Below are 24388 nucleotides of genomic sequence, written 5' to 3' on the forward strand. Positions count from 1 at the left end.
GAAAGATGAAAAAAGAAATGGAACAGAAGAGGAGGCAAAACAATAAAAAGAAACCAAAGGGAAAACAAGATATCATGGGGCAGCTGTTCCCGTTAAAAGAAAGAATTTTTTTAAGTGTTGTTTTAGACTTTTATCACTGTGAATATGGAGAACAGATGTAATTTCTTTCCACACATACAAATAAATAGGCCAGTTACACGGTTAAAACACTAACATAATAGACTAATATTTAATGAGTGCTTAATCTGTGGTTATTAGGAACTTTACAAATGTTTTCATGAAGTATGAATAATAACATATAGTTGGTGGTTTCACACCCATTTCTATTGCTCTCATTCAGGGCTACGACAGCTAATAAGGAAGGAGTGAAGATGTGAAGCCAGCTCTGACTCTGAAGCCTGTGCCTTTCCTATCTCATCCTAGTGTATACAGTGCAACTCTACTGTCATCCAAGAAGTATTTTAAAACGTTTTTGAATGCTTGTCGTTTAAATCTGGAAGTCTATAATAATGTATTTCACACTGTACGATTTAAGTGTGTTATCGCCAAGCAAAGAAAATTTAGCATAAAAAGGAATAGGGGAGGCATTTTATATTCTGAAAAGCACAATAATGTGCATTAGATTTCAAGCAAAAACATTTTAAAGATAATTTGAAATTCAATTCAGTAAGTATTTGATGTTTCTTTTGTGATGCAAAGAACGAGTTGTATAAAATTTCAGTCCCATAATTATCTGGTTAGAGACAGAGGTCAAAGTGGTGAAGATTTACCATTAATCAATGGAACTGAAAATAGGCAAGTACCCACCATTTTCACATGTACAGCAGACTCCTGATTAGTCATTTCTTGGTTATCCAATCTTCTGGATTTTCCCAGGTGATATCACAGCAAAAGAGAAAAAAAAAGTACACGTGACATACATAAATTTCAGGTTCTTCCTGTTAGCTAATAATATGCTACGGTGGTGTTTTTGGTATGACTTAGTTTGTTTGTTTGTTTTACGTATGAAGAACTAACATAGTTTCTTTCACTGGGTGGATGCCTTGGATATTCCCATTCAAGGAAGATCACTTAGTCCAACTCCATGAAACCTATGTCCTTTGCGTACTGACGGAAACACTGTCGGCACATACTGAGGCTGTGTTTCCGGATAAGACCATGCTGGTTTGGGCAGATGTGACAAGAGTGAGAATCTTGGCCCAACTTTGTGGGTGGCTCCAGTAGGGCTGCTGACCTATCTTGCTTTCAGGAGTGCAATGAGGCAAAAAACTTTGTTATGATTTAAATACCAAATTTTCACAAGCATCTTTTTTTTTCCTAAGAAGCTTAGCAAGGGTTTTACTCTATCTAGTGTAATTTTGCATTAAACATTTTGTATGGAGAATCTGAAGGTCTCCTCTAAGAACTTATATGGTATTAAGAAAATTGAATAAACAGTGAAAATAAAGTACATATTTACAAAATGCACTTTATTACAAGAATATTTTATCAACATTTTCTCTACATGTAAGGATGCAGTTTGTGGGAAAATTATGCATTGTTCCTATTGAATCAGTACAGTAAGAGAAATATAACAAAAGTTCAAATTTTCCTTCAATTTACTTATATTAAACTCTAATTTTTTAATGTGATATGACTAAGATCTAAGCCATATTTGAATCGAGCATTGTGTCTATCACAAAATGGGCATGTGACAGTGTGTATCAACTGAATGAACTTTTTAGGGTCTGGGTCAAGTTTAAACGCAGCTGTTCCTCAAACAAAAAGAACCAGGTTTAAAAACATCCCTCGTCATCATTCTAAAGTGTTGTTGTTGTTGTTGTTTTGGCAGTATGAATCTTAGGGAAAATTACTAACCTATTTTTGTTTGATAATGGCTTTATTTTTACTTTATTTCAGGTAAGTAAAATTTTATAATCAAAGCACTATTTAAAAATGGCAACTTAGTTGAAGGGGAGAAAATATGTCTTTTTCTTAAATTCTAGTAATAGAAGTTGGACATTAGATCTGTGTTCTTTATAATTAAAAGGTGGTATAGCAGATATATCAAATTTTCTGAAATTCTAAAATTCAGCCCCTACCCCCTTCAAGTCCATGAAATTATTAAATGTCTTTTTCTCCCTCTCAGAAAGGCTGCTAGTAAGTTGATAGTCTCATAATTGATGGGATCTTAGAGTAAACACTATTTCCAAATAGTACAATAACTTGTAATTTTTCACATCTGAAAAAGAAAGCATCTGCAGTATGTGTCTATACATCGATACAAAGATGTATGTTTATTCAGATACACACACACACACACACACACACACACACACACACACTATATATATATAACCCATAAAACATTTGATTGCCACCCTCAAAATCTAATAGTAGTTTGGGGGTTAGTAGTCTCTAGCTTCGATGTTTATAATTAAGTTTAAGTAAACTTTCCTTGGTCTAACTTCTTTCTGTCATAGTCATCTATTTTTAACAAACAAGCTGTTATAGAAGCTCATGCAAGTCTATTTCTTCATTCACAGCAATCAAAGCCTAATTATTAAATGCTTACAGCTTTTCTTTGATGTTTAATATCTGAAAAGTGGTCAAGATTTCTCAAAGAGTACTATTTAAATAAAACCATTTTATTAGCTTGAAAAAAAGGAAGAGTGTGGAGGCTGTGGAAAAGTACTGCAGACAGAGTTCATAAAAATACCACATAATCCGTGAAACATCTGAAAAGCCCAAAGGCAAACAATTCGCACAGTGAAGAATTAAGCACATTTTAACATCTAGGAATCCAAGACCTTTTTGTTACACGGTCAGGTAGTAGAATTCCTCTTTAGTCTCTACCTCTGGAGTATGGCTCCTTTCAGGACATACATTTTGAGTTTAAATGAGAAAAAGCCAGTATAAGATGGTAAAAGAATAATCATCTTTCTCATGGTCTCATCAAATAAAAACAAAGAGTGATCAGAAGTTTGACTGCCAACTTTAGGACCTCTTTTTCTTTTTTTTGATAAGTACATTGACAATTCATGAATACTACGAAAATTTCAGCTGAAGATCTTTCATTCTTCCCAGTCCTCACTAGTAATCTGACCGGAATTTATTTTCATGCAAAGATAATCTCACATAAAGTGATACTGCAGTCCTTATACAAAAATCACTCTAAGGTCTGTATCATTTATAAAGTGTAAAGACTAAGGTATAAAATGTCAGCATTCTGGCACTATTCTAAGGAAGACATTGAAAATTAGGGCAGAGTATTTTTAAACCAATAGGCTTGTAAACCTATACCTGGTATATAAAGTTCTGGCTGACTTTGCCAATGGTCATCTGTTGCAGATGCTTCAAGAGAAGAGTTGCTGGAAAACACACATCAAGTGTAGAAGACATGTTCAAAAATAGAAAATACTGCTCTTGAACTATGAACTCTCTTCAAAAGAAGTTTTAACATTTTAAGTCTTCAGAGCCTTTAAATGTGAACTGGAAAATGTGGAAACTGGAAAATAATTACTCTGTGTGCTTTTCATATGAGATTAAGGTCTCTGCTATAGCAGAGTTCTTTACAAGGAATATGTAGGACAAGGCTAAAGACTGAGACAAGAGGTAAGAACTTCACTTAACACAAACTCAGTAACTGAAAACTTTAGTTATCATGGCGTTTCATTCTGATGATCGCTCACAAGTCAGTTAATGAAAACTGGTGTGTCTGCATGAAAAAACTTACCCGATTTAAAGCAAGTCTTCAAGTATCTGAATGCAAACTGATTACTTTTATTTGTGTGTGTGTGTGTCTATAGACACACTGGGGCTTTCATTTCTATGGTGTAGAGTCCCAGGAGGGAGATTCTGGGTTGAACTGCATGTGCATTTAGATTTTTTTAAATTTTTAAAATATATTTTATTGCACTTTAGGTTCTGGGGTACATGTGCAGAACATGCAGGATTGTTGCATAGGTACATACATGGCAATGTGGTTTGCTGCCTCCATCTCCCTGTCACCTATATCTGGCATTTCTCCCCACGTTATCCCTCCCCAACCTCTCTACCCCCGGCGATCCCTCCCCTACTCCCCCGCAACAGGCCCCAGTGTGTGATGCTCCCCTCCCTGTATCCATGTGTTGTCATTGTTCAACACCTGCCTAGGAGTGAGAACATGTGGTGGCAAACTGACCACTTTTAAAGGTCTACTTGACTGTCTTACAGAAAAGTGAAAAAGATTAAATTTGGTAATTAGCTTTGAAAATTGTGACTGTTTTGATTGTGATGCTCGCAGAAACATGTAAACTACACTGATAAGGTAATAAAATTGTGAATGGCACAGTATATATTACATAAGAAAAAACATGTATTATTATAATATGAACAGAGTATCGGCAACAGTACCAAACATCCATGATGAGTCAATTTTTCCGGCACTTTTTCAGCGACCTGTACTATTTATCTTTCTTAAGCTTGGGTTTTTTTTTTTTTTTAAATGTTACTTTCTTAGGGTACATGCAAAATCAAATTACATTTTCATCATTTCTGTATGGTTGTAATAATTTTGGGGGCATTTAAAGAATTCTCCCTAATTAGGTTTTTAACTCAGCAGTGGGGAAAAAAAACACACACAAACTGCAAAGTGAAACTTTTCTCGATACAGGCATAAAACAAAAATGAAACTGAATAGCAAGGGATGAGAGGGAAAGAAGAGGAAATAGGTGAAAGAGGAAAAAACAGATTTCAAAAGGTAGTTATTTAAAACTGGGCAATTGTAACCGATTTTCCTAAATGGTAAGGCAGCTATGGAGTCAGAATTCTGTGGATATTCATGCAAATAAACAACTTCAGTGTTCAGAGTTTATTCCTCTATCCTTCCCCCCCCACTGCCTCCAATATCTAATAGCATTTTTCAAGATAAGCAAGCCACACACAGCACATGAAAACTAATGACAACCCTTAAGGCACTCTGAGTTCTTCTGTCCTTGAGTTTGTCCTAGAACAACAGCAGAGTTGACAATATCCAGCGATGCCAGGCTTGGATGCAGGCTGCCAATTAAAACCAAGCAAACTGCTTTAAGAAACGCTCTGCTGAATGATCTACTTTCTCTTAAAGGAAAAAAAAAAATGCAGAGAATTCAATTATTTAAATATAACTTAGCCATAATATTCTAGGATTTTACTGTAATACACATTTTTGAATCTTAATTTTCAATATATAATTTGTTATAAATCAGTAATCTAGCTTTTATCAGTTGACAAAACATACCGGTGATAATCCCATTCTATAAAATCCTGGGTAAAGCTCACACGCACAAAATAAAAATTGATAATCTTTATTACTACTCATAATAAACTGTTCCTAATCCTAGTAACAAAAAGCCTGTGGCTGTCAGTAAAACTGAGTCACATAGCAACTGAAGGAACAACATAACTGAATCTTATAGTGTTTCCCCTCAACCTGGAAAGAGACTTCTGAAGGTACTTTGTTTTTTCTTAACATCTACATGTAAAACAAGCAGCTCTTAAAATTAATACACATAAAATATTATTTCTGAGACCTAAGACTCTTCAAAGTTTTGCATATTCGTGTCTTCACAAATTATAAAGAAGTTTGCATTATACTGGATCATTCTTTCATTTCCTAAGTTTGTATTTTAAAATGCCCAAAATTTCAATAAGATATAGAATCAAATAAGAATCATACAAAGTTAGACAAGAGAAACTCATTGACATGAACTGTACACACTTACCCTGAAGATAACCAGACGAGCTTCACCAGCAAAAGAAAATTCTTCCTGTCTGAGAAGCACTAATATAGCATAAGGTGCAGCTGAGGGCGGTTCCAAAAGCCTCGACTAAGCCGTATGCAAAACCCTTGTGACGCACTGCTGCACAGCACTTTCTACACGCTCTTGGGCACAGCCTCCTGGCTCCGAGCTAGTCACCAGTCAGTCGGGATAACATTATCAACTGAAGTTACGTGGTGGTTAAGAGAAGGTAAATCTGTACTATGAGAACTAGGAACTGGCTCTGGAAAGAAAAGGGGAACCTCTACACTAACACTTACAAACATTCCCTTCCTCGTGGTTTCTCAGTGGTTTGTCAGTGTATTTCTGATACGTGAACTTTTCTGTATATTCTATTTTGATACAAAGTAAAAAGGGCCGGAGGAGGAGGATGGAGAATTATTGCTCAACAGATAAAGTTTCAGTTTTAAAAGATGAAAAGAGTTCTGGAGCGGACAGTGGCTATGGTTGCACAGCAGTGTACATGTACTTAATGTTACCAAATTAAATGCTTAAAAATGGTTAAAATGGCACATATATATTATGCATGTTTTACCACAATATTAAAAAAAGATTAGTTCACTTAAAGTCCATGAATAAAAAGACATGATATATGCAAATGTAGTCAACAGAATGTTAATAGTCTTTATCAAAGGGCAGTGAGATTTAAAGTAATTTTTATATTTTCCTATACTTTGAAGAAATAAGACCAGCCATAAAACCTGAAAACAAAGATTTCTATTTTTAAGAATTTGGGGAAAAAGTTTCTTCCTGTTAAAAATAAGAGCAGTCCAATTGCAGTGAAGAAAATATTTTTATTTTTTTTAAAGAGAATTAATCTTGCTTTTAACCTGAACACTAGGGTGGCAATATGCTAATGCCATGTGTCAGGACCTGATAGATAAGTTATGCCATGGGCTCTGGGAAACTTTATCATTAGGAACATGGCTAGGCAACACTTAGGTAAATACATTTTTATTATCAGCTTTCCCTCTACTGTCCTCAGACGAATCTAGTTTAGGTAATACTTCAGTAATCAAATTTTGTGAAGTATTGTTCTCTACTAAAAACAACATGAACGAATGTTAAAATTGCTGTTAAAAAACTATCCAGGCTGGGCGCAGTGGCTCAAGAAAGTAACAAGGACACAAGCAAAGCACTGAATCAAAGACACTGAATTTCGTTTCTAATAGCTCTAGAGGACTTAAAAATTGTTTTTTTGAGAAGGGATACAAAGGATAGGGAAGTACAAAGTTGTAAAGGCAGGCTCTTTAACAGCACAATGGACTTTCATCTCTGTACACAATAACTGGGCCCTGTTGCCTTGGAGTTTTCTTTACTCATTGACATAGAAACGGAAACCACTCCTATCACGCCTAGTGGCAAACTCTAGATCTGAAATTCATATGCCAAAGAGCAGAGCACTTGTAGAGAATTCAAATCTTTGGAAGATTGTTTTTCCTCCCCTTTTAACACTGAAACTGGATGTCTTTACCAATGGAGAAAGAGATATCCATTTGTATTTCTGAGTAACTAGTTAAGAGCTTTTTAGATAGTCAATTATTCAATCAACTTGAAAAACTAAAAATTATCACTTCATATTTTGCCATCAAAAGATTTCTTAGAAATTCAAATAATGAAAAAACAAAAAGCCCACAGAAAATCAAATATATGAATTTAAGCTTTAATAACTTATTGTCTTTAATACTGAGACAGGGAAGTAAAGAAAACAAAGGTATTACATTAATTAAAAGTTACATGTAAAAGAAAGCACATCACAATCCCGCACAAAACCTGTAGCAAGTATAGTTATTTCTCAACAATACAATCTAGACTTACCGACTAACTCATAGTTGGGCGACTATAATCCAATTACCATTCCAACAAGGAATGTATTTTTAAACTTAAATTGGATGACACCCTAGGAAGTTATTCCAAGCTAAACAATGAAGCCACCATATAAGGAAGACAATTTAATAGGAGATGAGATGCAACAGTCAATATACTGACTCTTGAGAAACCTGTTCTTGCTAATTGCTGCATGATGTAAATAGAAAGATGATCTTTTTAAACATGCAAAACATCAGTCTAGGTATGTGACTTCTCTTCACACTTCCCTGAAGACAACAGTGAACTGATTTCAATATTACGACTATTCAAAATAGAAATGAAACAAGGTACTATAAATGTTGATATGAATATGGCTTAAAATGTATAAGGAGCAGAAAACAGAGATGAAACAATGATTTATTACATTTTTTGAAAATGAATGGCAAATGAAAATTTTCTTTTTTTAAAATTAAAATTTTTTTTAAAAAACATAGAGACTTGGCCAGGCATGGGGGCTCACGCCTGTAATCCCAGCACTTTGGGAGGCTGAGGCAGGCAGATCATGACGTCAGGAGTTCGAGACCAGCCTGGCCAACATGGCAAAACCCTGACTCTATTGAAAATACAAAAATTTATCCAGGTGTGGTGGTCCATGCCTATAATCCCAGCTATTTGGGAGGGTGAAGCAGGAGAATTGCTTGAGTGCAGGAGGTGGAGGTTGCAGTGACCTGGGATCTCGCCACTGCAATCCAGCCTGGGCGACAGTGTAAGACTCTGTCTCAAAAGAAAACAGACAGACAAACAAAAAAAAACCCCACCGAGACAGGGTCTCATTATGTTGCCCAGGCTGCAGTACAGTGGCTATTCATACGTGTGACTCCAGCACTGATGAGCTTAGGAGTTTTGACCTGCTCTGTTTCCAACCAAGGCTACTTCACCCCTCAGGCAACTTGGTACTCCCCCACTCCCAGGAGCTTCCTATATTGATGATGAATTTAGTGCAGACACTTGATTGGCATAGTGCACTAAAGCCTGGAACTCCTGGGTTCAAGTGATCTTCCCACCTCAACCTCCCAAGGACTATAGGCACTAGGCCAGCACGCCCAACCTCATGTTTTTTATCATTTAAGATCACTGCAAAAACTTATCCTAGTAGCTGACTATGAGTGAGACTGACTGCAGCACTATGAATTTACAGACATTTGTATATGCAAACTGAGGAGAACATATGGTTCCCATCTCAATGTATTTCTTTTTTTTTGCCAATCAGTTTGAGCTTATGAGGTTGCTCAGGTTAGCCTTGAACTGATGACCTCGCCTTCACGAGCGCCATGACCTCTGGCGGGAGCCACTTTGGACCCCGAATGTATTTCTTAAACTTTGCAAAAATCTAGGCCGGGGGCTGTGGCTCATGTCTGTAATCCCCGCACCTTGAGAGGTTGAAGCAGGAGGATTTCTTGACTCTGGAGTTCGAGGCTAGCCTGGGTAACATAGGAAGATCATGTCTCTACAAAAAATGTTAAAAAATCAGCCAACTGTGGTGGCATGTGCCTGTACCACCAACTACTCAGGAGGCTGAGGTGGGAGGATCACTTCAGCCCAGGAGGTAGAGGCTGAAGTGCAATCACGCCACTGTACTCCAGCCTGTGTGACAGAGGGAGGCGGTCTCAAAAAAAAAATAAATAAAAAAGTTGCAAATATAGTAACCTAATTTTCAAAAACTCAAGTGAAATTGTTGAACATCAACTATATCATTTTTACTTTCTTACTTAAAAAGCATTAAATTCTGCTTTAAACTTTTAGTGGAAATGACATTTATGTTTCAATAGGTAGTCAGATTCAAGAAAATAGGATATAACACAATAACATAAATGAAGGGAGTCTTTCCTAGCTCTCCTTTCAAATGCCATATGTTTGAATATTTCAAGATGCTTAGCACTGACTATTTTTTTTTTTTTGAGACAAAGTCTTGCTCTGTCACCCAGGCTGGAGTGCAGTGGTATCATCTTGGCTCACTGCAACCTCTGCCTCCTGGGTTCAAACACTTCTCCTGCCTCAGCCTCCAGAATAGCTGGGACCACTGGTGCACGTGGCCTCACCCTGCTTTGTTTTGTTTTGTTTTACAAAAAGTCGGGTCTTGCTATGGGTTGTAGCAGGCTGGTCTTAAATTCCTGGGCTCAAGCAATCCTCCCACCTTAGCCTCCCAAATGTTTTTATTGTATTATAGTTGAATCTCTATGCCAGAAATGGAAAAAGATGAAAAGTTTTCTGTTTTAATTTTGGACTCCTACATCTCACAGTTGATATTCTTGCCCTTCAAAAGAAACAAACAATATTGTTTAAGATCACTATTTTGTTATACATTATATTAAAAATGGCAGAAAGGTAATGCATTTTTTATTTTTTGAGACGGAGTTTCACTTTTGTTACCCAGGCTGGAGTGCAATGGCGTGATCTCGGCTCACCACAACCTCCGCCTCCTGGGTTCAGGCAATTCTCCTGCCTCAGCCTCCCGAGTAGCTGGGATTACAGGCATGCGCCACCGTGCCCAGCTAATTTTTTGTATTTTTAGTAGAGACGGGATTTCACCATGTTGACCAAGATGGTCTCAATCTCTTGACCTCATTATCCACCCGCCTCGGCCTCCCAAAGTGCTGGGATTACAGGTGTGAGCCACCGCGCCCGGCTGGTAATGCATTTTAAGCTTTTATTATTAGTGCACTATATCGAGTCCATCTAAATGAGGGGTAAAAAGTGAGATTTAACTTACTACCCTCCCTTCTTACTGAGCCACATAAACACATTAAGGCAAGAGAGTAAAAAAAAGTATTTTGCAAAATATAGCCCTTTCAAAACTTACTTAAATATTAATAAACTCAATATAGTAAACTATGCTAGAAACAATTTTGAAATAAGTAAAAAAAGAAAAAATATATAGTAAATCAAAGTACTTAGTTTAACCTGAGAAAAGTTTTGATAACATATATTACATTCAACAATGTGGGGGTTAATAGACATCCTAAATATCATGCCATTTTATCATTACACATTCAATGCACATTCTGTGCACGTATCAAAATATCACATGTATGCCATAAATACGTACAAATACTCTGTATCAATTAAAGAGATTTTAAAATAAAGTTATGATGTCCATGTGATATAACAGCTTAAATATAATATAGTCACGAAAATATAAGTATAAATGAATGAATAAGTTAAGTAAATAATCTTGATTTAAAACATTACAGAATAACTTCATTTGGGTAAAAAAACTATACTTAATAATTATATGCATAGAAAAAGGAAGTACATTTACTAAAATAGGAGTTTTTTAAGGTGGTGAAATTATAGATTTCTTTTGCTCATCTAGATTCACTAACTTTTATATCAATGTGTATTATATGATAGAAAAAGAGAAACAATACAAATAGAATAGAATAAATAAATTAGTTCTTTTTTTATTTGAGACACAGTCTCACTTTGTCAACCAGAATGGAGTGCAGTGGCACGATCTCAGCTCACCAGCCTCAACCTCCTAGGCTCCAGTGATCCTCCTGCCTCAGCTTCCCGAGTAGCTGGGATTACAGGCATGCATCACCACACCTGGCTTTTATATATGCGTGTGTGTGTGTGTGTGTGTGTGTGTGTATTTTACTTTCTTAAATAGGATTAAATTCTGTATTTAAGCTTTTAGAGGAAATGATATTTATGTTGCAATAGGTAGGTCAGGTTAAAGAAAACAGGATGTAAGGCAATACCATAAATGGAGTCTTCATTTATGGTATTGATATATTTGATTTGTGTATATGTGTTTTCTTTCTTCTTTTTGACGTATTTGATTTTTAGTAGAGATGAGGTCCCCTTATATTATTGCCCAGACTGGTCTTTAACTCTTGGGCTCAGGTGATCTCCTGCCTCCACCTCCCAAAGTGCTGGGATTACAGGTATGAGCCACATTGCCCAGCCTGGTAAAAGTTCAAAATGAACAAATTCCTTGTAAAAAGCTGGATCATGGCCAGGCATGGTGGCTTATGCCTGTAATCCCAGCACGTTGGGAAGCCAAGGCAGGCAGATCACGAGATCAGGAGATTGAAAGCATCCTGGCCAACATGGTGAAACCCTGTCTCTGCTAAACTACAAAAAATTAGCCAGATGTGGTGGTGTGCACCTGTAGTCCCAGCTACTCAGGAGGCTGAGGCAGGGGAATTGCTTGAACCTGGGCAGTAGAGGTTTCGGTGGGCTGAGATCATGCCCACCGAAACCTCTTTGTGACATTCCAGCTTGGTGACAGGGCAAGATTCTGCCTCAAAAAAAAAAAAATCTGGATCACAATTCAGGTACTCATGAGTCCAATTATTAAGACTTCTTTAAAGTTAGGTCATATGATTGGAAACCCATGAATAAGTTAGTTTTTGGAAATCTATAATGAATCACATGACCTATGCTTGCTATAAGTGTACTAGAGGGGATTCAGAAGTTAGTAAAACATTTATGAAAGCTTTGTTATCTATAATAACTTACATTTCTTTTTTTAGTCAAATTAAATTTCAGTAGCTCGAAATGAAATCATTTTACAGGTCACGCCTCCAAGACCCGCTGGGTCGCTTTAATCATCTCCAATGATTACAGCACATACAGAATCAGGCTCTGTTTTCTACAGTGCTAAGTGCTCGGGTTACAAATTGTTGCTCAAAATTTGGCATAATGCTGGATATCTCCCCACATCCCATCTTTTTAAACTTTAAGAAAGATACATAACATAACTAAATGCTATCTCCAAATCTGAGGGCTCAAATGGAATATTGTTTAGAGACAACCTTTTTAATGCATTACATAATTAAACCTACTTTAAGAGAGTATCGTGTCTAAAAGTAAGTTGGACAAGATTAGCTTTATTAACAGAAGGGAGAAGATAGGACAATATTTATTGAACGACTACTATGTGGTAAGCACTGTTCGCAACTTTATGTATATCATCTCTTTTTTCATTTTAATAATCCAGGAAGGCACTTAGAATAGTATACTGATAGAATTCTACCGAATATAATTATTTTAAAACATCAAGTGAAATAAAATACAAACACTAAGAACATATTCTTTATTAATTATTATTATTAGGCCTTACAGCAACATTGCCTGACAAAGACAGAATATATTCTTAATATAATACCCTGAAGTAAATGAGGCATAAGAGTATGTAGGTGAATCATCCCCATTCTAGATCATTGGAAATTGAAGCTTAGAGTTCACTATCTTGTCCAAGGATAAACCAATAAAATGTGGCAGAGCTGAGATTTGAACCAAGGATTTACCAACTACTAAACTTTCAAAGACCACCCCATTTCCTTACAAGATTGTCTTCTGTTCAAGCCACAGATTATATCACTTGTTAAAGGAAAGAGATACTGTATAACATTACCAAATAAGCCACACACACAGAATTACAGAACGAAAATTACGGAATACTGGAGTTCCCTATCCTACCAAAATTAGGAACATGTGACAAAATCTCTTTCATGTATATATTGTGCACAAAATAGAATCTTTTTATCTGTCTTGAACAGACATTAAAATTTAAAAAATTGGCAAAAAATTTACAGCTGTTCAAATTACCCAAACAGGGAACCTTTATCCAAAAGCTTCAGAGTACAAGAATCAGACTGAATGCTGATTGTGCTACTTTTCGCTAGTTCTTAAGTGAGTTAACAGAAAACTAGGAAAGGAACTACCAGTTGGATTGTGTTCCAAGGATTAAATAAACACGTAGAGTACACTTGGTCATAGCAGACAACTCTAAATTTTAGTTTTTCCCTAGATACAGAATGATAGCACAGTGCCAAACTAACCCAAATGGGATCAGTTTCTAAGTACTTTCTAGTTCTAGTCCCAGTGCAGCGTCCTTTTTTCTTAAGCTGACTACACTGAGTTTCTCTTTTGCAACATTTTGCTATGCTGTATATAATGCTTGGGTTCTCAACTTTTTCCCCATCTCATCAATTTTTTTCTAGCAACTTTTTTCCCTTAGAACCCTAACCATTTGACAGAGAGATCCATATAGACTGAAGAACTGAATCTTTGTTCATGGGAAAAGATTGAGCAACTAACAATAGGATATCGGAGGTAAAGGAGAAGGCTGTGCCTTCTGACAAGGCAGTAGAGAAGACAGAATGGGGACAGGAAGGATCTTGCAGGTACTTGCTATCTACTTCCACCTAATTACAGGAAGAAACTTGACCAACAAATGAAGCAACTCTGCAATGAACTGCTAAACTACTTTGTAATCTATTAGCACCTTGAAAATGAGGAAGATAAACATATATGAAAAAAAAGACAAAATGGCATTTAAGTCTACAATGGCAGAAGGTTATCATACTTGGTTTAAATTGCATAGATTACTGGTTTAAGCAATTCTGAGAGTTATCTAAAAGTGCGTAACACAAGAAAGATAATTTGATATAGAATAGCAGTGTGCCACAACAGCCAGAGAAGTCTGCCACCTGCTGATGGAAAAACTGAATTGTGTAGATTTCCCTATTGTTTTTAAGGAAAGAGAGAGAGAGAGAGAGAGAGAGAGAGAGAGAGACAGACAGAGACAGAGAGACAGAGAAAACAAAACAAAACACGTATCAGGTATGGTTTAATGACATTACATGTCAAATAAGTTGTTAGGCTGAAGATATAAACTACAACCTCTAATTTAAAAGAGAATAAAGATAAAAATAAGACTTAAGATTCTTTATATGTCTCTCTAATAATTCTAAGTATGTGATGTCTGAACTATTTTTAAAGCAAACAAAAGAGGTAAATATGGAAACTATTTAACATAAAATACACAGGGAACATTCAAACTACTATGAAAATTAAAGATAATCCAAAACACTGTGCAAAAAGTATGACGTCCTCTGCAATTCATCTCTATTCCGTCTTCCATTTTCTACTGCTCCTACAACAGTTGAATACTTCATTATCTTTAATAGAGGCTTATTTAATTTCTGCTCCCCACCTCCAGATTCCAATAATGTTAATTTAGTGTGTGCTCGGTTATCAGTTAATTTATCAAAATGTATTCCGCACGGTATCACTTACTTTGAAACCATACCCAAAGAGACTCTAGCGCTAAAGGGCAAATATCTTATACTGGTCATAGAGATGCTCTACAATGTAGTCCCAACACTTCAGAAAATATAGTTGCTTTTAAAAAAACAATTTAAAAAATATATAAAAACAATACATGCTCATATGTCAAACAACATAAAATGTTAAAGGGTGAAAAAGTTGAAGTCTCCCTTCCCAGTGTCATCCTCCCAAGTCTGCTGTCATTAGTAAAACTAGAAGAAGCTTCTAATTTTTAAAAAAATATTTCCAATGATATAAGCATATACATGTGTATTTCTTTTGGGAGCACAACTGCTCTGCAACTTGCCTTTTCCCCTTGTTACCATTTCTCGAGCTTTTAAAAATGTTAACACAACAGGGTACGGTGGCTCATGCCTCTAATTCCAGCACTTTGGGAGGCTGAGGCAGGTGGATCACCTGAGGTCAGGAGTTCGAGAGCAGCCTGGCCAACATAGTGAAACCCCGTATCTACTAAAAATACAAAATTAGCTGGGCATGGTGGCAGGAGCCTGTAATCACAACTACTCAGGAGGCTAAGGCACGAGAATCATCTGAAGCCTGGAGACAGAGGTTGCAGTGAGCTGAGATCACACCACTGCACTCCAGCCTGGGAGACAGAGCAAGACTACGTCTCAAAAAAAAAACAAGTTAACTCATACAGATTGACTTTTTTTTCACAGCTGCCCAATATTTTATTATACAAATGCACCATCATTCATTTGACCAATGTACACTGCCTTTAATAAAGTAAATGCAAGTGTCTATTTTTCTACATCCTCAACACCATTCTAATTATTATTCGTGAGTAAGTAACCAGGAAGTTTTGTTACACGTAAAATTTGCATTTTGCTGCAGTAAGAATATGAATTGTTTAAATGATTCTCAAGCTTTAGCATGCGGTCAGAATCACCTGGAGGGCTTGTTAAAACAGGTTGCTGGGCCCAACCTCAAAACTTCTGATTGTTTGTCTGGGGCAGGGGTAAATAACTTGCATATCTAATTATTCCTGCCCAATGCTGATGCCACAGTCTGGGACCAATGAATGGCTAGTATTGGTAACCCAGGTAAAGAAAGTAAAAGGATCTAAAGATGTAATGAGCCTGGGCAACATAAGACCCTGTCTCGGCTGGGTGTGGCGGCTCACGCCTATAATCCCAGCACTTTGGGAGGCCAAGGCGAGTGGATCACGAGGTCAAGAGATCGAGACCATTCTGGTCAACAAGGTGAAGGTGAAACCCCGTCTCTACTAAAAATACAAAAATTAGCTGGGCATGGTGGTGCGTGCCTGTAGTCCCAGCTACTCCGAAGGCTGAGGCAGGAGAATTGCCTGACCCCAGGAGGCGGTTGCGGTGAGCCGAGATCGTGCCATTGCATTTGGGTAACGAGAGCAAAACTCCGTCTCAAAAAAAAAGATTAGTGGGGTGTGGTGATGCACACCTGTGATCCCAGCACTTTGTGATACTGAGGCACGGATCACCTGAGGTCAGGCATTTGAGACCAGCCTGACTAACTTGGTGAAACCCCGTCTCTACTAAAAATACAAAAATTTAGCTGGGTGTGGTGGTGACTACCTGTAATCCAGCTACTCGGGAGGCTGAGGCAGAACTGCCAGAACCCAGAAGGCGGAGGTTGCGGTGAGCCGAGATCGTGCCATTGCACTCCAGCCTGGGTAACAAGAGCGAAACTCCGTCTCAAAAAAAAAAAAAGAAGACTGTTTCTTCTCTCTACACCCCCCCTCCCCTGCCCCCACCCCTACCCCTACACAGAGTCTTGCTCTGTTGCACTTACAGCAACCTCTGCCTCCTGGGTTCAGCCTCCCAAGTAGCTGTGATTACAGGCACATGTCATCATGCCCGGCTAATTTTTGTATCTTTAGTTGAGATGGGGTTTCACCATGTTGGCCAGGCTAGTCTCAAACTCCTGACCTCGCCTGCCTCAGCCTCCCAAAGTGCTGGGATTACAGGTGTGAGCCACTGCACCCAGCCATAAGACCCTGTCTGTAAAAATAAAATTAGCCAGGCATGGTGGCACATGTTTGTAATCCCAGCTGCTCAGGAGGCTGAGGTGGGAGGATGGTTTAAGTCCAGGAGGTCGAGGCTACAGTGAGCTATGATTGCACCACTGCCCTCCAGCCTTCCTCACAGAGTGTGATACTGTTTCTTAAAATAAATGAATGAATGAAAGAAGTAATGGCTTTTAGCCAGAACAAAATTTTTGAATAAATTTAAAATGTAAGTATCCAGCTCAAAGGGGGCTCCATCTGTTAGGTAAGTGAATTCACAACAAAAGGAAAGAGGAAAAAAAACTGTAGAACTAAAACTGTTTCAGGAAGTAACTGTTTTTAGCTAACATAAAAGTGGCTCACTAGATAAGAGAACAACTTTTCATCTAAGTTGAAAATGTGGTTAACTTGTGGCACGAGGATAATCTACAGGAAACATGTGACAAACATGATTTGAAAGGACAAAGTTATATATACCTGGTACAAACACTCCCATGTTTGCAAATTTGGGGATTCAAAATCATCTTGAATATAGTGTTTGATAATGTTAAGGGTTTAATGGTCTGGGCATGGTGGCTCATACCTATAATCCCAGGCAGGTAGAGGTAGGAGGATTGCTTAAGCCCCGGAGTTTGAAACCAGCCTGAGCAACATAGCAAAACCCTATCTCTACAAAAAATACAAAAATAGGCCAGGCATGGTGGCGTGTGCCTATAGTCCCAGCTACCTGGGAGGCTGAAGTAGGAGGATCGCTTTAGCCAAGCAGGTCCAGGCTGCTGCAGTGAGCAATGATGGTGCCGTTGCACTCCAGCCTGGGTGACAGAGCAAGAAACGTCTCAGAAAGAAAGAGAGTTTAATATATTTCCCTGTTTTTCAAACCAGAGACATCATGTTTTTTACCCTTCAAAAATCACAGCCATGAATCATTACCCAATGTCATCTCCTAGTTCTTGAAATCACATGGTCTTCTGTTGCTCACAACCTTACAAAAGTTGAGTATCCTTTACCCAAACTGCTTGGGACCAGAAGTGTTTCTGATTTAGGGTATTTTGGGATTTTGGAATATCTGCATGTACATTATATCTTGCGGATGACGATCGAGTCTAAAGATGAATTCATTTACATTTACATTTCATATCCCCTTATACACATGGCCTAAAAGTAATTTTATAAAATATTTTACACAGTTTTGTGACTAGAACAAAGTTTGTGTACTCCAAACCATTAGAAAGCAAAGGTGTCAATATCTCAGCCACTTGTGAGTCATGATGCCAGCGCTGAGAAAGTTTCAGATATTGAAGCGTTTTGGATTTCAGATCAGGGATGCTGAATCTGCATTCATTCTTGGAGTAATGGTAGGTCTATAGTTTTGAAGCTAGTTGTGACACAGAATTGGAGGATTAGTTTCCACATTTCACTAGGACATATGAAGGAGGTGGCTATGTGTTGAGAGCTAATTAAAACCTAGAGATTTCAAGTGTGAACGAATGTATCTTTATTCTAGGGGTGAATAAAAGATACAAGCTGTTGAGAGTGGTGGCTCACACCTGTAATCCCAGCACTATGGGAGGCTGAGGCTGGTGGATCACCTGAGGTCAGGAGTTCAAGACCAGCCTGGCAAACATGGCGAAACCCCATTTATCCTAAAAATACAAAAATTAGCCGGGTGTGGTGGCATGTGCCTGCAGTCCCAGCTACTCGGGAGGCTGAGGCATGAGAATTGCTTGAACCTGGGAGGCGGAGGCTGCAAGTGAGTTGAGATCATGCCATGTACTCTAGCACAGAGCTTGACTCCGCGTCCAAAGAAAAAAAGAAAAAGAAGACAGAAGCTATTCTGTGTTTAACCAATAAATAGACTCTTTCCCTTTCTTTCTTACCAAAATAATATCTCATTTTTGTTGGAAAATGCAATGTGCTCAAGCAGAAAATAATTCTTCAACTTTACTTACATAAGGGTGACCATATAACCTTGTTCTCTCCAATGACCTGTAAGCAGAAAATTCAGCTTGACTGAAACAGGGATTTTCTTCCTTGCTTCCGCCTTTCTGCTTCCTGCAACATGGACGCATTGGCCATGACTGCAACGACTATCTTATCCTCATGAAGAATAGACAAGGGAATGTGAAAGACCTATGCCTTCATATCCTATGGCCCTAATTAATACAAGCAACTGCCTGTTTTTTGTAATTCTCATTTCATTAGAAATATAAAAGCTATTGTTTATTGAAGCCACTGCTTAGGGGTCTGTCTCTTTAAAATGCAACTAATTTTAAAATGGACCAGCCAGTCAGGTGGCTCATGCCTGTAATCCCAGTACTTTGGAAGGCCGAGCGGGAAGACTGCTTGAGTCTAGGATTTTGAGACCAGCCTGGGCAACACAGCAAAATTCTGCCTCTACAAAAAATAAAAAATTAGCCAAGCATAATGACACATGCCTATTATTTCCAGCTACTTGGGAGGCTAAGGCCAGAGGAACACTTGAACCCAGGAGTTTGAGGTTACAGTGAGTTATCATCATGCCACTGCACTCCAGCCCAGGCAACAGAATGAGACCTTGTCTCAAAAATAAACAAGACAGAAACAAAACAAAACAAAAAAGCACACGGCCAGACCCTCATGAAACATAAATAATAATAAACAATACAAGACACTGTATAAATTGCTAAATTATGAGAAACCATCAGGAAATGTCAAAGGAATTCAGAGAAAATGTTTTATAAAACAAATCAAGAACTCAAAAATTGAGATATGGAGATATTAGAGTCTGTCTGGGCATGATGGTTCACGTCTGTAATACCAGCACTTTGGGCAGCCAACGTGGAAAAATTGCTTGAGCCCAGGAGTTTAAGACCAGCCTGGGCAAATAGTGAGACCCTGTCTCTACAAAAAAAAAAAAAAAAAAGTTAAACTTAGCCAGGTGTGGTGGCATGTGCCTGAAGTCTCAGCTACTTGGGAGGCTGAAGTGGGAGGATTGCTTGAGCTCAGGAGTTTGAGGCTGCAGTGAGCCACTATCGCTCCATTGCACTCCAGCCTGGCAGCAGGGTGAGACCCAGTCTAAAATAAAATAAAATGCCTATTTGATTCACTAATGCAACTGTTTAAAACTTGGGTTGTTTCTCCCTTCCTTTTTAAAATACAGACTCAATAGTGGACTTTTGATTCACTCAGTATAATACCCAGAAAACATCTGATATTTTGGTTTCTTTTCCTTTCTTTTTTTTTTTAGGCAGAGTTTCACTCGTTGACCAGCAGCCTGGAGTGCAATGGTGTGATCTTGGTTCACTGCAACCTCTGCCTGATGGGTTCAAGTGATTCTCCTGCCTCAGCCTCAAGGGATTACAGGCATGCACCACCACACCCAGCTAATTTTTATATTTTTAGTAGAGACGGGGTTTCTCTATGTTGTAGATATGGGGCATTATTTCTAGTTTCTCTATTTTGTTCCATTGATCTATATGTCATATCAGATTAGCTGGATAGAATAGAATGAAGTAGGTGGAGGCAATTAATCTAAGGCTGTAATTAATAAGATGTAACATAAATAAGAATATAGAGAAAAGTAACTAGGCCGGGTGCAGTGGCTCAAGCCTGTAATCCAGCACTTTGGGAGGCTGAGGTGGGTGGATCACAAGGTCAAGAGATCGAGACCATCCTGGTCAACATGGTGAAACCCCGTCTCTACTAAAAAATACAAAAATTAGCTGGGCATGGTGGCATGCACCTATAGTCCCAGCTACTTGGGAGGCTGAGGCAGGAGAATTGCTTGAACCTGGGTGGCAGAGGTTGCAGTGAGCCGAGATTGTGACACTGCACTCCAGTCTGGCGCCTGGCAACAGAGTCAGACTGTCTCAAAAAAAAAAAAAAAAAAAAAAAAATGAGAATAAGTAACTATAACTCAATATAGGTAGTACCCTCTTCCAGGAAAGACAGTGATGTTCTGTATTCCCTTCAAAAGGCCCCTGACCACATCTTCCCGGGAACTTTGCTAGACTGAGAATTCTTCCTCCTCCTCTTTAACCATTTGCTTTTCACTACTCCTCTGCCCACCAACATACTCATGTGGCAACCATTCAAAAAACAAAACAAAACACCCATCAGCAGTACAACTGTTTCCTCTATTAAATAGTCATTTTTTAGTTTTCTTCACTTCTTTGTTTTACCAACGGCAGCTCAACCCACTGCAACCATAGCCTTTAAGACCAACTTCTGACCTTAGAAAAGATGAACACAGCTAATTCTGCCCCTTCTTTTGAAACATTTCCTATTAGTCCACCTCTGACAGCTTTCCGGGTCTTTACTGAACACTCCTTAAATGTTAGGCTTTCCCAAGTTTTCTGTTTTCTTCTTGTTGTAAAACAACAGATGAGAAATCATATCCATCCCCACACATGCCACTGAGAAGCTAGACATTTTGGAATGTATTATTTCTAGCCCCAATTTATCTTAAGAGCACCGGCCTTCCATTTTTAGTTGCTGTTGCTAATAATAAGTAATGTGTATATTGGTTACTACAGGCCAGGCTTGTTTCTAAGCACTTTAAGTATATTAATAATTCATGAACTTTCTACTTGGTCATTCTTTGATCAACTCGCATTTCATATGACTTAAAGTGAACCTGTTATTACACATTTCCTTTACTTCCTGGCTACTTTCCAAAACCGCCCCTTTTCGTCCTCTTCATCTTAGCTTATAACATAACCCAGAATCAGCAGGTACCTGATAACCATGAAGTTATTTCTCCTTATAATTAATCCCTTTATATTTAATAATCATAAATAAGCTCTGAAAGAAAGTGATTATGTTCTAAGCACTGGGTTATCTCATTTAATCTTCACAACTAACCTATGAGGTAGGTATTATCATTACCTCCCAATTAATACATGAAAAATGGGAGACTCAGAGAGCTTAAGTAACTTGCCCAAGGTCACATGGCTTGATAAATGAGAAAAACTAGATTCAAAGCTAGGTTTTTACGACTTTACAGTCTGCACTGCCACAAAGTCCCGTTGATTTTATCTTTGAAATGTTGGTCTCCTGATCTCTTATTTCCATCCCTGTTGCTAGTGGCATAGTTTAAGGCCCCTAATCATCTGTCACAAGGAATACTGCAAACCTCTTACATTTATTTCTTTCCAGGATCTTCCTTTCCAATTCACCTTATCTTCATAAAACACAGTGTTGTGTTTTTTTGTTTGTTTGGAGACTCTGGGTGACTGTTACCCAAGCTAGAGTGCAGTGGTGTGATAATGGCTCACTGCAGCCTCAACCACCTGGACTCAAGAGATTTCCCCCAAGTAGCTGGGACTACAGGTGCATGCCACTGCACTGGCAAATGATTTCAGTTTTTGTAGAGAAACAGTCTCCCTATGCTGCCCAGGCTAGTCTCGAACTCCTGAGTTCAAGGGATCCTCCTGCCCCAGCCTCCCAAAGTGCTGGGTATGTGGGCATGAGCCAAAGCAAACCTTTGATGATCCCTTGTTGCCTGTAAAATAAAGAGTGAAATCTTTATAATGGCTTTACAAAATTCCTTTACAATTCAGTTTCTTGATTCACATTCTCTTTTTTTGTTGAGACAGGGTGCTCCCACCACACCGTCCCAAAGCACTGGGATTACATGTGTAAGCCACCATGCCTGGCCACGACTGGCTTCCTCTGTACATGAATCTTGCTGCCCTACAGGATATTTCAGCTGTAGCATACACAACCCACTAGCAACTTCCTCAAGTCTCTCAATTAAAAACTCTTGAAAGACAATGCATCATTCTGAGCCAAGTCCTGGAAGTCACTGGTTTTCTTAGCCAGTTAGATAGGCCCAACTTGTTAGGTAGTTAACTCTATCAGCTGTGACCAATATGAGCTACGTCTATTGGACATTATGGGTTTGCAGAGATTTTTCTGAGGGACGAGGGTAGAGGATGGGCAGAACAGACGTACATTATTACAGGAAGATAGAACTAGGATTCCAACCCAGGTCTTCTAACCCCCAGTCAAATACTTCTCCCACCTGAAGAAGCAACCTATTAAAATTATAAAGGTTAACATAAAGCTCTTCTCACTTTTTCCATTGAAAAGCCATTAGCGGGTTACACATATATTACAATCTGAATTAGTATATTACATATACATGCAAATATTGACTGATTTCTTTAGCACAAATAAATTGGTATTCTTGATAGGTCTTCATTATTTGTCACAAAGATAGCAAACTGTTCCTATGATGGTATCACTGAAGGATTTTGTGAAAACATTGATTTTTAACCTTACTTGGTTACGGAAGTGGTATAACAGACCAAACCACAGTTTAAGCATGCATAGGAAGACACGGCATTTGTTTTTTTCCCCTAAATAGGCATTAACCTTAAGTTGTGGGCAGAAGAAAGCCTTTGAAGTTTCCTAGGCAGGAAAGCAACAACAGCAAAATGAAACTTCTGAAATAAAAGCATTTGCTGCTGTGGACATACAGAGGTGGGGAAATGAATTTTAATAAGCCTTTAGAATTATTAAGACTCTAAGAATAAATTAATTCAAAATTAAGGAATATTATTGGACTATGAGACAAGTGAGAATTTTTTTTTTTTTAAGAGACAGGGTCTCGCTGTGTTTCCCAGGTTGGAGTGCAGTAGCTATTCACAGCTGTGATTATGGCCTTGAACTCCCAGACTCAAGGGATCCTCCTCTCAGTCTCCAAAGAGCTGGGACACTGGCTACTTTTACTTATGCAAACATGTCTGTATTCAACCTGGGGTCAATACAACCAACAGGACAAATCATGTCTTTTCATCAGTTTGAACATATTGCAGGTGTTAAGAAATTCCAAGTACTACAACTTAAAATTATATTATTTAGGATAGATGGTACATTTTTTTCTATCATAATCAGCTGACCGCACATATTCACATGTACAGCACACGATCGGGCGTATACCCAGAATTATCCATTTCAGGAAATACATAAACATGCAAGTTTGTGCAAGAACGGTCTTCCTGAGTGGGATCCGATTAAAATACAAACGCGACTAAATTACTTATAACGTATCTCAAAGGGATTTCTCGAGACACCGTCTTCGATAAAAAAATGAAATTCGAAAATGTATGCAAGAGCTTTGGGGGGTTAAGATGAACAAAGATACTTCATGCGTGTTTCGAGACAAGAAGGAATACATTCAAACACAAAGCAAACTATCCCGACTTTCTCCCGACTTGATTGGCACGGCTGTAAAACGTGACTGCACATGTTCACACACTAACTCATGGCAGCCCCGACACAAGCAACCAGCCCTCTGCGGGGGCTGCGACTGCTTGAGCCGCAGCGCTTTGACGCGGATGCGCGGGCAGGGCAGGGAGAGGCAGCGACCCGCCCGGGACACGCAGCACATCTCTGGAGAAACGGGTTCTGCAGCACAAGGCAGCCCGTCTCCGATTCATCTATTTTCTATTTTTATTTCCTTCAAACGGAAACGTCACAAAGGCCACGGGCAGCCGAGGGCCGCAGCCGGAGACCCAGCCCCGGTCACCGAGCCCCCGGAGCGGCTGCACGCGGGGCGGCCGGGTCCCCCAGGCTGCGCGCCCCGAGCTAGCGAGACCCCACCCTGACAGGCGACGCCGGCGGCTCCGCACAGGCGGGAGAGGCCCGACCTGCCCCTCGCGTGCTCTGGACGCGCCGAGCCCCCCGCACTCAC

General features: G+C 38.7%; 1 protein-coding gene across 10 annotated transcripts in view; it reads right to left on the reverse strand.

The window, feature by feature from the left end:
* The window catches only part of NT5C3A (5'-nucleotidase, cytosolic IIIA), a 44420-nt gene that overhangs the window by 19461 nt on the left and 571 nt on the right, over nucleotides 1-24388 (reverse strand). Inside the window, exons 1-4 of one of the 10 annotated variants that reach the window (XM_035253126.3) lie at nucleotides 5724-5762; nucleotides 4928-5019; nucleotides 3283-3350; nucleotides 808-862 (exon numbers count right to left, since the gene is read on the reverse strand). The exons of 3 other annotated variants lie outside the window; for them this stretch is intronic. In XM_035253126.3, the coding sequence (XP_035109017.1) occupies nucleotides 808-843 (36 nt within the window). In that variant the 5' untranslated portion in view covers nucleotides 844-862; nucleotides 3283-3350; nucleotides 4928-5019; nucleotides 5724-5762. Of the gene's footprint in view, nucleotides 1-807; nucleotides 863-3282; nucleotides 3351-4904; nucleotides 5020-5723; nucleotides 5763-24388 lie in introns of those variants that run through there. 6 more of the 10 variants (XM_078342163.1, XM_035253129.3, XM_035253128.3 and 3 more) reach the window with 6 other exon arrangements.

Source organism: Callithrix jacchus, chromosome 11 (assembly GCF_049354715.1).
Source record: "Callithrix jacchus isolate 240 chromosome 11, calJac240_pri, whole genome shotgun sequence".
NCBI classification, from domain to species: Eukaryota; Metazoa; Chordata; class Mammalia; order Primates; family Cebidae; genus Callithrix; species Callithrix jacchus.